Consider the following 15,238-nt stretch of genomic DNA (forward strand, 5'->3'; position numbering starts at 1 on the left):
AATTCTGTGCTTCAAGACATCTCCTCACCGGTTGTGTCACCTCAGCACTGATGAGTTGAGTTACATGCTGCAGCGGAGTCACCTCTTTTCAGCCACCACCTGTCCAGACTGTCTGAAATTTGAGCAGCTTGAATTTGGAGAACAGTTTAAGCTACTTTAGAAACAAAAACAATAATTCAGCCCCTAATTCTTGACAAACACCTATTCAGATACAGGCTATTCATGTACTGATCATAAATGATTCTCATATATTCATTAAAATAAATCCTCTCTAGACTTCTGTGTAGCAACATTTAACCTGTTTCAGTTACATTTTATATTTGAAAGAACTCCCAACAACATTTTTAAGTAAGATTATATAATTCAAGACATTTCCGTAAGTCCTGCTCTTCCACCAAGTTAGTTGACTTGGTAGAGGCTCAGCTGTTTCCCAGCTCAGTGACTTGCCCTCACCCTGGGCCCTCAGCATTGCCGACCCGAGTCATGTCCCTGGAAGACGGCGAGCTGGCATGTGCCCTGGTGCATCATGGATCTCTCGTGAAGTATCAAAGCCGGAGATGTAATAGCTGTGAACATGAGGAATCTCTTGAATCTGATATGTGCACTCTTTTTTTTTATACTCTTTTTATACTCCTTTTGTACTTACACAAAAAGTTTTTATACTCTTTTTGTAAGGCCATCACCTTTCTAGCTTATGAAAAAGCAGTATGGTGTGAGCATGAAGATCCTGGGGTGCAGAATCAAGACGGTCTGCAGCTGAATCCTCTCTCTGCAACACAGCAACTGCTTGTCCTTCGACAAACCTCCCAGCACGTTCGTGTCCTCATCTGGAAAATGGGGATGACGTGGTCCCACCTTACAGGGCAGTTGTGAGGATTGAACAAGACCATGCACATCAAGTGCTTGATACAGGCACATGTAAGCCCCTAGCAGATTCCAGCTCTTCCTAATTTTCGCTTTCTCAGACCAAGAATGTGCCTTTGTTTCTGCTTTCAGTACCCGCCTCACCTGGTAATGACATCTGCTTGCTACTTGCTGCAGGCTATCTGGCTGACCAGCTTTAAAAGCCAGAGTCAAAAGTATTGTCTCAGAAAGCTTCCTGGGAGGTTGCATGGATTCAGACAGACACTGACTGTAGAGTTTCAGTGTTTTGAAATTCTCGACTCTTCAAGGTCATAAGCATAGAACTAATTCTCTCCATTGGAGACAGCAGAATAATGCCTCAGCATGTCTCCAGTTTCATCAGTACCTGTTCACTGGGAGTTCATTCTGTCCACCTCACTGTTGTGTATAATCAGAGAGGATGTGGAGTAATGATCTGTGTATCTAAGAGAAGCTTTAGTGTTATGAGTTACTAACATTCTCTCTAGACTTGATGAAGCCACTGGAACATAAAGTTGGCTCGTTGGGAACATGTTTTCATGAGTTTGCAGCTTTGCCTGGGCCATACTAGCTGATTTAGTGTCTGATAACCATGATATTTTCATATTGTCACATAAATCCAATATCATATCTATGTTCCTCAGATTTTCTCTTCTTCAAAAGAATGTTAAAATAATCAGCTTGGAGTCGAAGCCCATATCTTCCGAAAAATAGCAGTTTGGCCAGTATTAACTTCTGCTTTGAGATGTGGATGAGAAAACCATCTGTGAAGCTGGGATTTTACTTTGTTCACAAGGCAAATGGGAGTGGGTGATAAGGGAGCCCAGCCCGGAAGAGGGCACGGCTGAGAACTGAAGGGCAAGGTGACCCCTGATGGATTCCCACATGAAGTTCAGGTGTAGCCAGGTCCACGCTTGCCCCGAGAATCTGGGCTGAGAAATAAGCAGTCCTATAGCTGGAGGCGTGGTTTACTCAGGCAGCAGAACCATAAGAATCAGGTAGTTAATAAAGACTGCAACAGATTCTGACTCAGGTCTCCTAGCAATTCTAATCCAAGCGTTCACAAAAGCTGTGGAATTGAAAGCTAAAATTTAGCCTAATCTCAGCTGCCTTTGCTTTGCCACAAAGGCACTAGATCCTAAATTTAGATTATCTTCAATACTTGTGCCGAAAATAGAAAAGGAGACATTTTCCTGTTCTTTATTCTCTTCCTGATTACTACATAAAGTGAATTATTTATCTGTGGGCCCCAGAGTCCTCTTGAGCAATTGCAAGGGCACATGGAACTGAACCATGCCTATATTTGTAATGCTTCTTCCTAGATAGTGATCTTTCAGAGAATCTTACAGGATTTGCAGGGTCATTAATTAGTCTTATGGCAATGGTATCTGTGACTGAGCAGTCAGTAGAAAAAGAATCCATTTGCACAAACTTACCATAGAGGAAGCCCACAATTTGGTATGGGAAAAAGGACCCTGAGACTTAAGGTCCAGTCCTTACTCTGCTGTTAATGGTCCCTGTGATCACGAGCCGTTGCTTCCCCGCTCTAGGCTCAGTTTTCTCATGTTTAAATAAGAGCACTGAATCAGACTCTCACACGCGCCTTCTAGGCCTATCATATTACGGAGTTTGAAATGTTTTGAGCAGTGTATCGCCTGTGAAGTTATTTTCTTTTCCTTTATGTTATCTTTATATACATATTGACCTCGTTTTTATTGTGGTAAAACACATAACATAAAGTTGATCATTTTAACCATTTTTAAGTGTGCACTAGTATTAAGTACTACTGTTGTGCAACCATCCACCTCCACACTTTGTCATCTTCTTAAACTGAAACTTCATTCCCATTAAACAGTAACTTCCGTCCTGACAGCCACCATTCTGCTTCCTGTCCCTGTGAATATGGCTGCTCTACATACCTCATCTAAGTAGAATCATACAATACCTGTCCTTTTGTGTCTGGCTTATTTCACTTAGCATGTCTTCAGGGTTTATCCATGTTTCAAAATTTCCTTCCTTCTTACAGCTGAATAATATTCCATCATATGTATATATATATATACACACACACTACATTTTGACCATATTGACTTTTTAAAAATTCACATAATTCAAAACCATCTGGAAAAAATATTTAAAGCAAAATTTAGATTTTTTTCTTTTAAGCCCAAAGACCAAGGAAAAGGAAAAAGAGAATCAGGTAGTATGTGCATAATGGCAGTTGGAAAAATGAGAAAATAGGATGGTTATTCTTGGGCACAGTTCTCAGTAAATCTCCAAAGTGTGGTAGGGTGTTTTTAAGCCCTCCTTTAAAAAAAAGCAAGTGGATCAATAACAATGTAATACCCATAAGCGATAGATTTAAAAAACACCACCACCTCAGCAAAGTAGGAATAGAAGTAAGGTGGTTGCATCTGATAAAGTTTTTATACAGAAACTTAGGAGAGGGTGTGCATTACAAGGCTAAACGAATTTGTCAGAATTATACAATTCAGAATCATACATTCCAATATATGTACATTTTACCTCAAAAAAATTGAGGGCTACAGAGCACTGACAGCAGAGTTTCCCACCCTCTGCACTGTTGACATTTCAGGCCAGGGAACCTTTCACTGTGGGGCTGTCCTGTGCATTGTGGGATTTTTACCAGCGCCCCTCACCACTACCCACTAGCTGCCAGCAACACCCTCCCGATTTTGACAAGGGAAGATGTCTCCAGATATTGCCAAACATCCGAGCACGAGTGAGGGTGTAGCCAAACCACTCCCGGTGAGAGCCGCTGGATTAGAGGGATAGATGCGGTGTGATGAGAATGACAATGTCTTTGGTGGTAGCAGCTGCATGGCAGGTACATACAGAGTCATTATACTATTCTGTGTACTTCATATATGTTTCAACTTCTCCATAATAACAAAATTTACCAGAAAAATAACACTGGTGTTACCCTACTCATGAGTAATCCAAAATAAAATTTTATTTTGAGAACTGACAAAAAACCCCATGCTTCCTGAAATTAATCTAGCTTCCTTCTAGATTTTCTGATTGTAGAACTAATGTTCAGGGGCACCTGGGTGGCTCAGTCATTTAAGTGTCCAACTCTTGATCTTGGCTCAGGTCTTAACCTCAGGGTCATGAGTTCAAACCCCATGTTGTGCTTCGTGCTGGGTGTGGAGCCTACTTAAAATTTTTTTTAATTAAAAAAAATTGAAAGAAAAGAGCTTATGTTCAGAAAAACTGAACTTTCTTCTTCCAATTTTTGTGTGCATGTGCTACTGTCCCAGTCGTGAAGCTTTCTCCCTTTTGCACAGAACTTTTCTCTTTCTAAAGAGCTTTTTGAATCTCTTACCTATCCAATCACTCACTTTTCTCTGTCTCATTAAGCTGTGGCCCACCTTGATTTCTATGAGATCATCCTTCCCACTGAGAGCTTGAAGCTTCTTCTACCACTCAGTCAAAAGGGTCCTCCCGTTGTGCCACACAGCAAGGAGACAGACCCCACCGACACAGCCACACCCCAGAGGAGTTTACAACCATCAGCAGGAGGTGGCCCTGGAGATGGGAGGACCAAGCAAGCTTGGGAAATCAAGGCATCAGTTAATGAAAAAAACATTACAATAAACATGCTTAATGGTCAATTATAGAAAGATTTTCTCTTCACACTAGGAATAAGACAAGCATGTCTGCTACCACCTTTGCTCTCTAGCCATTTCTCTCCTATATTGCCCTTGAAGTTCTGTTGTTCAGAACAACAAGACAAAAAGGAAATTAATTCTTAAATAAAAGATAGGTACAGATTAAAAAGAAAGAAGTAAAACTGTCATTTTTCACAGAGAATATGATTATGAATGACAGTATCCCCAAAAATCTACAGGTAAACTATCAGAATACAAATTTAGCAGAGTTGTAGAATATAAGGTCAGTATTAAAATTATTTTTCATATTTTTATATCCCAGCAACAAACAATTTGAAATGAAAAATTTAAATAAAACCATATATAGTAGCATCAGGAAACAACCCAGGAATGAATCTGTCAAAAAATTTTCAAGTCTTCTACACAGAAAACAACACAATATTAAGAAACATTAAAATGGCAGGGTAGCTCAAGTTCATAGATTAAAAGACTCAATATTAAGAAGATGTCAGTTCTTCCAAAATTGATACAGTAAACCAACAGGGTTGGGTTGGAGGGTGTGTGCAAGTGTGGGTGTAAGTTGATAAGCCGATTCTAAAAGTTAGGTAGAAATGCAAAAGACTTAAGAATACCTAAAATAATCTTTTAAAAAAAGAACAGGGGCGCCTGGGTGGCTCAGATGGTTAAGCGTCTGCCTTCGGCTCAGGTCATGATCCCAGGGTCCTGGGATCGAGTCCCGCATCGGGCTCCCTGCTCCTTGGGAGCCTGCTTCTCCCTCTGCCTCTCTCTCTCTCTGTCTCTCATGAATAAATAAATAAAATCTTTAAAAAAAAAATAAAAAAAGAACAGAGTCGGAGGACTTACATCTCCAGATATCAAGACTTACTTTAATGCTGTCTTAATTAGGGCTGTGTGGTACTGGCAGCAGGCAAACAGAACAGAATCCAGTTCAGAAATAGACCCACACATACATAGACACTTGATTTATGACCTAGTGGTACTGTAATTCCATTGGGAAGGGATGGTCTTCTCAATAAATAGTGCTAGTTGAATATCCAAATGGGGGAAAAAATTAATCTTGACCTTTACCCCACACCATATACAAAAATCAGTTCCAGCAAGGACATGGAGATTGGAACTCTCCTCCACTGGTGAGAATGTAAAATGCCGAAATTGTGGGAAGCACCTCGGCAGTTTCTCGAAAAGTGAAACATGGAGTTACCATAGGACCCAGCAGTTTCACTCCTAGATACATATCCAAAAGAATGGAAACGTATGTTCACATGAAAACGTGTGCACAGGTGTTCATAGCAGCATTATTCATAACAGCCAAAAAGTGGAAACAACTCAAATGTGTATCAGCTGATGAATGGAGAAGTGAATGTGGTATAATCTCACAAGGGAGTATTATTCAGCCATAAACAGGAACGGAGTCCTTACTCATGCTACAACATAGATGAACCTTGGAAACATTACACTAAGTGGAAGAAGCCAGAGATAAGAGGCCACATGTTGTATGATTCCATTTACACGAGATTTCCAGAACAGGCAAATCTAAAAGAAAGTAGATTCATGGTTGGTGAGGGCAAGGGGCGAGGAGAGAACAGGATGCGATTGCAAAGGGTCTGGGGTTTCTTCATGGAGTGATGACATGTCTTGGGACTAGGTGGCGGTTATGGTTGCACAACCTTGTGAATATACTAAAAAAAAAAAAAAAACCTGAGTTATACTTTAAAAGGGTAAATATTATATATGAATTGTATCTCAAAAAAAAAATTCCAGGTGAGTGAAAGCTCTAAAGGTGAAAAATAGGGGCGCCTGGGTGGCTCAGTTGGTTGGGCAGCCAACTCTCGATTCCAGCTCAGGTCATGATTTCAGGGTCCTGGGATGGAGTCCCACGTCAGGCTCCATGCTCGGCGGGGAGTCTGCTTCAGGATTCTCTCTCTCCCTCTGCCCCTCCTGCTCACTCATGCCCTCTGTCTCTAAAATGATAAATCTTTACTAAATAAATAAATACCTTCTAAAAAAAATAAATAATAAATACCTTCTAAGAATGTGCCTTTATCTTCTGTGTTTTCGCCACTAGTGATGGTCATGTTGCCCCCCAAGATTTGTAGGAGGCTCTTTTTTTTTTTTTTTAAGAGAGGAAGGAAGGGTCAGGAGAGAGGCAGAGGAAGAGAGAATCTTAAGCAGGCTTCACACCCAGCATGGAGCCTGACACATGGCTCCGTCTCACAACCCTGAGATCATGACCTGAGCCAAAATCAAGAGTCAGACGCTTAACTAGCTGAGCCACCCAGGCGCCCCTATAGGAGGCTTTTTAAGAAATGAACCCTCCTGGGGCGCCTGGGTGGCTCAGTTGGTTGAGCAACTGCCTTGGGCTCAGGTCATGACCCCAGGGTCCTGGACTCCCTGCTCAGCGGGCAGCCTGCTTCGCCCTCTGCCTGCCGCTCTGCCTGCTCGTGCTCTCTCTCTCTGTCTCTCTCTCTCTCTCTCTCTCTCTCTGTCAAATAAATAAATAAAACCTTAAAAAAAAAAAAAGAAAGAAAACCCTCCAGGGGTGCCTGGGTGAATCAGTCAGTTAAGCATCCCACTCATGATTTCAGCTCAGGTCATATCTCTCAGGGTCATGAGATCAAGCCCCACGTTGGGCTCCGTGCTCAAGGGGGAGTCTGAGATGCTCTCCTTCTCCTTCTGGCCCTCCCCCACTCATGCTCGTGTGCTTTCTCACTCACGCTCTCTTGCACTCTTTCTCTCTCTTAAATAAATCTTAAAAAAAAAAAAAAAAGAAATGAACCCTCAAACTTTCCACGTCTGGGTGATGACCTCCCACAGACACAGGCTGGCCAGCCCTGCACCCCAGCAGCACACGAACAACAGGAACCATACCACCCCAAAAGTTTTCTCTGAGGCTCAAACAAATTCGGCTGATGACCACCTCTTGCCCAATGCTTCATGCCTAAGGAGATGAACTATTAGCTATTTCCAAAGATGAAAACCAGCAGATTTCCATAAGTGGAGCCTTCACCTGCACTTCCCACAGATAGCTGCAAAGGCTGTCAGACTGGCTTTTGCCTTTTCTGACCTCATTGCTTTTTGTAAAACCTGAGACCAAGGTTTCCATCTGTTCAGCTGTCTGGTGAGAACGGAATTTTATTGTGACTGGCCAGGGACTGAAAATGTCCTATCTCTCAAGATACGGGAGACCCAAAGAATTATGTCAAGTTCATTCAAAACTCTTCCTGTCACTTAAGACTATACAATTATTTATGCATATAATATGTCTCTGGGAAGTGGGAAAATAGAAAAAGTAGGAAGTATCCCCATATGTTTTAAAACATAATCATCTTTTCCCACCAACAAATAATGCAAAGACATGGCTTTGATTTTGACAAGGTTCCGAAAATTTGCTGCTTGAAGATAAAGTTAAATCCTTATCAGGCATCAAATGACATATTAAAAAAGAGAGGGGGCACCTGGGTGGCTCAGTTGTTAAGCGTCTGCCTTCGGCTCAGGTCATGATCCTAGGGTCCTGGGATCGAGCCCCGCATCGCGCTCCCTGCTCAGCGGGAAGCCTGCTTCTCCCTCTCCCACTCCCCCTGCTTGTGTTCCCTCTCTCGCTGTGTCTCTGTCTGTCAAATAAATAAATAAAATATTTTTAAAAAGAGAGAGAGAGAAAGATTTCCCAGTTAACAAAAGTATAGAAACTAATGTCAAGAATACTGGCTTAACACTTAGCTCGGTCAAACCTTTTTTTTTTTTTTTAAGATTTTATTTATTCATCTGAGACACAGAGATACAGAGAGAGAGAGAGAGCATGAGCAGGGAGAGAGGCAGAGGCAGAGGGAGAAGCAGGCTTCCCGCTGAGCAGGGAGCCCGATGTGGGGCTTTGATCCCAGGACCCTGGGACCATGACCCGAGCCGAAGGCAGATGCTTAACCATCTGAGCCACCCAGGCGCCCCAGCTCGGTCAAATCTTAACATGTTACCACATTTTCTTTAGATTTTTTAAATTAAATCATTACAGTTGTTACTGAAGCCCCCTGTGTACCCTGCGCTGCCATTTCCCTCCCTCCAGGCCCAGAGGTAACCATTATTCTGATTTTGATTTTTATCATTCCCATGTGTATTTTGGTATGTTGCATCTGCATATATTCTCAAATTATATGTGATTTTGTTTGCATTTTAAAACTGCATATAAATGGCACTATACATATCCTTTCCCGACTTGCCTTTTTTGCCTGACATAGTTTTTTGAGATGTATCCATGTTGATGTATGTTGTTTGAATTCATTCATTTTAACTTCAGTATCCTATTCCATTGCATGAATATGCCACCATTCATTCATCCATTCAGCTGTTGATGGACATTTAGATTGTTTCCAGTCTTTTGCTTTTACAAACAGTGGATGCAGGGAACATTTTTCACATGGGCAAGAATTTCTCTAAAGGATATAAGTGTGAGGGCTGTGTTATGGGTTATGCACATCCCCAGGTAGGAAAACATTACTGAATTACCCCCGAAGTGCTTTAACTTGTACTCTTACCACAAGTGTGAATTTCATTGCACTACATGCATGCCAACATTTGGTATTATCAGTCTTTTTACTTTTGCCTCTCTGATGATTATGAAACAGTATAAAATTGTGTTTTTAATTTGCATTCACTGGATTACTAATAATGTCAAGTATCATATCAGATGCCTCGTGAGCACTTGAGTTTCTGCTTTTGTGAATTGCCTGTTCAAATCTTTGCCCCACTGTTGGTGTTACTATTGCTATTGGGGTTGCTGATCTTTTTTGTTGTTGTTGCTTTGTAGGAATCTTTTTTTTTTTTAAAGATTTTATTTATTTATTCATGAGAGACAGAGGGAGAGAGAGAGAGAGAGAGAAGCAGAGGGAGAAGCAGGCTCCCAAGGAGCAGGGAGCCCAATGCGGGACTCGATCCCAGGACCCTGGGATCATGACCTGAGCCGAAGGCAGACGCTTAACCATCTGAGCCACCCAGGGGCCCCGCTTTGTAGGAATCTTTATGTATTCTGAATATTACTCCTTTGCCAGTACTGCAGATACCCTTTTCTGGTTTGTGTCTTTCCTTTGTTTATGTACCTTTTGATAATAGCCTCATTTTAAGGTAATAGATTTTTCAATCTCTCCTGTTTCACATTCTCCTCTACCTATAAGTAATATCTTTGTTTTCTTCTTAAAGTTTTTCTGTTCATATCTGTGTTTTTAATCTACCTGGAATTTAGCATGCTTATTCTTTAGAGGCATGTATTGGGTTCCCTCTGAGCAAAAGCAGTGATCATTTCTAGTGGGCTCTGAGAAGTGTTCTGATGCTGGGCTCCTCGTATAGGCCTCAGGCAGTCTATCATCTCTCCTGTGCATGCTTAGGTACTTTACTCTCTAAACCCGTGGCCTTTTCAAAAAACAGATAGTAGGAGAATCAGAATTTTCATCTCTGGAAACCAAGAAGAGTTAAAAATGTCCTAGGTGGAATGACTGACAGAGGTTTAACGAGCCACACTACTACATGGAATTATTCTTTCCTTAGTGTAGCTTACTCACCAGTTTTTTTTTAATTAAGGCTTTATGTTTTTTAGGGCAGTTTAAGGCCCACAACAAAACTGAGGGGCAGGTACAGAGAGTTCCCAAATGCCTCCCTGCCCCCACAGAAGCATAGCCTCTCATCCATTATCAATATCCTGTACCAGATTGGTACGTTTGTTCCAATTGCTGAACCTACACTGACACATCATCATCACTCAGAGTCTGTAGTTTACATTATGGTTCACTCTTGGTGTTACATTCTATGGGTTCAGAAAAGTGTATCATGACATGTATCCATCATTATGGTATCATACAGAGTAGTTTCACTGCTCTAAAAATCCTCTGCACTCCACCTATCCATCCCATCCACCACCCCCAATTCATGGCCACCACTGATCTCTGTACTTTTTCCATAGTTTTGCCTTTTCTAGAATGTCACATAGTTGTAATCATATAGTATATAGCCTTTTCAGATTGGCTTCTTTCACTTAGTAGTATGCATTTAAAGTTCCTCCATGTCTTTTCATGGCTTTATAGCTCATTTCTGCTTAGCACTGAATAATATTCCATTGTCTGGATTACCACAGTTTATTCAGCTACTAAAGGACCTCTTGGTCGCTTCCAAGTTTTGGCAGTTATGAATAAACCTGTTAGAAACATCTGTGTATACGTTTTTGTGTGGACATATGTTTTCAACTCCTTTAGGTAAACAACGTAGGAACACTATTACTGGGTTGTTTGGTAAAGTATGTTTGGTTTTGTAAGAAACCACCAAACTATTTTCCAAAGTGGCTGTGCCATTTTGCATTCCCACCAACGAGTGAGAGTTCCTGTTGCTCCACATCCTCATCAGCATTTGGTGTTGTCAGTGTTCTGGATTTTGGCCATTCTAATAGATGTGTAGTGGTATCTTGTTGGTTTAATTTGCATTTCCCTGGTGACAGATAATGTGGAGCATATTTACAAATGCTTATTTGCCATCTGTGTATCTTCTTTTGTGAGGTGTCTATAAGGTCTTTGGCCCTTTTTTTTTAATTAATTAATTTATTTATTTATTTATTTATTTTAAGATTTTCTTATATATTCATTTGCAAGAGAGGGCGAGAGCACCAGCAGAGGGGAGAGGCAGAGGGAGAAGCAGGCTCCCCGCTGAGCAGGGAGCCCAATGCAGGCCGGATCCCAGGACCTGGAGATAATGACTTGAACCGAAGGCAGATGCTTAACCATCTAAGCCACTTAGGTGCCCCTTGCCCATTTTTTAAGTTGGGTTGTTTTCTTATTGTTGAGTTTTAAGAGTTCTTTATATATTTTATATAACAGTCCCTTATCACATATGTCTTTTGCAAAAAATGTTTTTTACCAGTCTGTGGCTTGTCTTCTCATTCCCTTGATACTGTCTTTTGCAGAGCAGAAGTTTTTCATTTTAATGAAGTCCAGCTTATCACTGACTTCTTTCATGGATCATGTCCTTGGTGTTATGTGTATAAACAATCATCACCATACCCAAGGTCATCTAGGTTTTCTCCTATGTTATCTTCTAGGAGTTTTCTAGTTTTGTGTTTTACAGTTAGGTCGGTGATCCATTCTGAATTTTTGTGAAGGGTGGAAGGTCCTTCTCTAGGTTCATTTTCTTTGCACATGGATGTCCAGTTGTTCCAGCACAATTTGTTGAAAAGACGGTCTTTGCTCCACTGTATTGCTTTTGCTCCTTTGTGAAAGATCAGTCGGCTGTATTTGTGTATTCTGCTTCATTGATCTGTTTGTCTGTTCTTCACCGACACTACACCGTCTTCATTACTGAAGCTTGATAATAAATCCTGAAGTAAGGTAGTGTCACTCCTCCCACTTTGTTCTCCTCCTTCAATAATGTGTTGACTAGTCTGGGTCTTTTGCTTCTGCATATAAACTTTAGAATCCGTTTGTCAACACCTCACCGTTTTTTGAGAGCAATATTTCTACTAAGTAATTCCAAGTAAAACATAGATGTCTTCTCCAAACTTTTATACTACTGTCAAAATTATAATCACATGACCATTAAGTCAATGGTGTCTCTCATTAATGAGTTTATCTTACCTTTAGTTGGTTATTCTCCTGTCCATAGCAAAACACAGGGGGATGGGAAAGCAGCATCCTAGGCCCTAAGGGCTCCCATTCCGTCCCTGCTCTGTATAGTTATGAAAGGCTTTCTGAGAGGAGCGGCAGTGGCAGAAAAAGCAGGCCTTGTCCTAAACATAAGATTGATTCACCAGCAGAGTGCGGGACGCTGGGGTGGCTCAGTCGGTTAAGCGTCTGCCTTCAGCTCAGGTCATGATCCCGGGGTCCTGGGATTGAGCCCCGCGTTGGGCTCCCTGCTCAGCGGGGAGCCTGCTTCTCCCTCTCCCTCTGCCTGCCGCTCCCCCTGCTTGTGCTCTCTCTCTGTCAAATAAATAGAATCTTTTAAAAATGTTAAAAAAAAAAAAGATTCACCATCAGAGCAGTGGTCTGTCACCCCACTGCCACCTTTGGTGGGTATTTATTCTCTTCTCTTAAGCTGCCAGACCAGGCCAGAGTGTATATGCCCTCAGAGGCTTCAGCCATTTCCCTGCCACCTGCTTGCCAACAGCGCAGCTGCTTAGCGGTACGTGTGGAATCAGCAGGAAACAGTGTGAACTCTAAGCCAACACTGTTCCATAGCACGGCTCAGGGCAGCAGGAAATGGAGATCCAGCATCCTGTCCACCTCATCATCCAACACCTGTCCATCATGTGAGATACATCTAACCCCTATCCATCGTGTGACATACTTTCAGCAAGTTATTTAACCTCTAGAACTTTGATTTTGTCATCTATAAAATGGGAACAATAAATACCTATGGGGCAGGCTCTTGTAAAGATTAAATGAGATGAAACATCCCTAGCATCTTTCCTGGCAGTTGGTGGTCAATCAGGAAGGTTAATATCCTTCCAAATAATTGGCATCCAGAGAACGGAAGGAAGGAACAAAGGAACGAAGGAAGGAAAAGGCAGATTGTTACCAAGATACTGATGTTTAAATTTGGTTTCATCTTCTACATCCTCACTAACATCCAAAAAATACAGCAATACTGGGGCATCTGGCTGGCTCAGTCAGTGAAGTGTGCAATTCTTGAGCTCAGAATCTTGAGTCCAAGCTCCATATTGGGCATAGAGCTTGCTTTAAAGAAGAAAATTATGATCTCTCTCTCTCTCTCTATATATATACACACACACACACACACACACACACACACCAATGCCAAGTTACCATCTTTTGCCTGTTGAATAAGCAAGATTTTTATGACAGTTTTCAGTGCTGATGAGGGTGTAGCCTGCACTTCTGGCAGATACGTGAATAGGTGCACACTCCATCTGAAAAGCAGTTCGAGATACGTATCAAAAACCTTCCAATGTCCTTATCCTTTGGTCTGTCCCAAAGACTCTCCTGAGGAAATGCCTTTGATAGACCTAGAATTAGTATGTGCAAAGTTGTTTGCCACAGCATTCATTATTTATAGTAGTAAAAATCTAGGGGTGCCTGGGTGACTCAGTTGTGTCCAGCTCTTGATTTCAGCTCGGGTAGTGATCTCAAGGTCATGGGATCAAGCCCTCCCTCGGGCTCTATGCTCAGTGCAGTCTACTTGTCCCTGTCTCTGCGCCTCCCCATGCTCATTCTCTGTCTCTAAAATAAATAAAATCTTAAAATAAATAAAGTTTTGTACACACACACCATAGAGTATGTATAGCCATTAAAAATAGTTTTTAAGGGCGCCTGGGTGGCTCAGTTGGTTAAGCGACTGCCTTCAGCTCAGGTCATGATCCCGGAGTTCTAGGATCGAGTCCCGCATCGGGCTCCCTGCTCAGCAAGGAGCCTGCTTCTCCCTCTGACCCATCCCCCTCTCATGTGCTCTCTCTCATTCTCGCTCTCTCAAATAAATAAATAAATCTTTAAAAAAAATAGTTTTTAAGACTGCCAAGATGGATGGGGCGCCTGGGTGGCTCAGTCGTTAAGCGTCTGCATTCAGCTCCAGGTCATGATCCCAGGGTCCTGGGATCGAGCCCCGCCTCGGGCTCCCTGCTCAGTGGGAAGCCTGCTTCTCCCTCTCCCACTCCCCCTGCTTGTGTTCCCGCTCTCGCTGTGTCTCTCTCTGTCAAAGAAATAAATAAAATCTTTAAAAAAAAAAAAAGACTGCCAAGATGGGAAAATAAAATACAAAAAACTTCATATATTATCTGGGAAAACCAGGTTATAAAACTGTATATATACTATGATTCTAACTTAGTGGGGTTTTTTTTTATTATTTTATTTTATTTTATTTTATTTTTTAAAGTAGGCTCCATGCCCAGCATGGAGCCCAACACAGGGCTTGAAGTCATGGCCCTGAGATAAAGACCTGAGCTGAGATCAAGAGTCAGATGCTTAACTGACTGAGCCACCCAGGGGCCCTTCTAGTTTAGTTTTGTATACACACACATAGACTGGCAGGAATTATACCACATCTTTTTTCTAGCTTTATTGAGATACAATTGACATATAACACTGTGTAAGTCTAAAAGTACAGTGTGTTGATTTGATACATTTATATATTGCAAAATGATTTCCACCACAGCATTAGTTAACACCTCCATCCTATCACATAATTACCATTTCTATTTTGTGGTGAGAACATTGAAGATCTACTCTCTTACCAACTTTCAGAGGACTGGACCACATTTAGCTATGTCTTCCGTGTTTTTCCCTGGACAGTAGGAGTTGTAATGAATGTTTTTTCTTTCATATTTGTGTTTATTTTCCAAATTCTCTCCCATGTATTACATTTTAAATCGGGAAAATGGTATTAATTGGCATAGGTATACTAAGCATTGTGTCCCTTTGAAGTGGTTAGTAATATTCTGCTTCATTTCCACAGCTGTTGCTGGACACCCATTCCTTGAAGATGGTCCTGCTCGATCTACCTTCCATTGGCTCACAGGTGGTGAGGAAAGCACCTGCCAGTTACACTAAGATTGTTGTGAAAGGCATGACTCGGGCGGAAATGATACTCAAGGTGGGGCTTGTATCTTCCTCAGGGTTTCTGTTAAAAGGGGCTGGTTATCTGATGACTTATTCCAAGTAGTACTGGTTTTGGAAAGTATCGATCAGGGCCTGTGTCCGTCAGTCCCAAAGGATTGTCCACATTCT

At 41.6% G+C, this 15,238-nt stretch overlaps 1 protein-coding gene across 2 annotated transcripts in view; it reads left to right on the forward strand.

The window, feature by feature from the left end:
• The window catches only part of VPS53 (VPS53 subunit of GARP complex), a 139,422-nt gene that overhangs the window by 117,821 nt on the left and 6,363 nt on the right, over positions 1–15,238 (forward strand). For both annotated transcript variants that reach the window (XM_028109024.2, XM_028109025.2), the window contains one exon: positions 14,967–15,104. In XM_028109024.2, the coding sequence (XP_027964825.1) occupies positions 14,967–15,104 (138 nt within the window). The remainder of the gene's footprint in view (positions 1–14,966; positions 15,105–15,238) is intronic.

This window comes from Eumetopias jubatus, unplaced genomic scaffold (assembly GCF_037043125.1).
Source record: "Eumetopias jubatus isolate StellerSeaLion01/CBP00866 unplaced genomic scaffold, mEumJub1_p1.0 scaffold_10, whole genome shotgun sequence".
Classification (NCBI taxonomy): domain Eukaryota; kingdom Metazoa; phylum Chordata; class Mammalia; order Carnivora; family Otariidae; genus Eumetopias; species Eumetopias jubatus.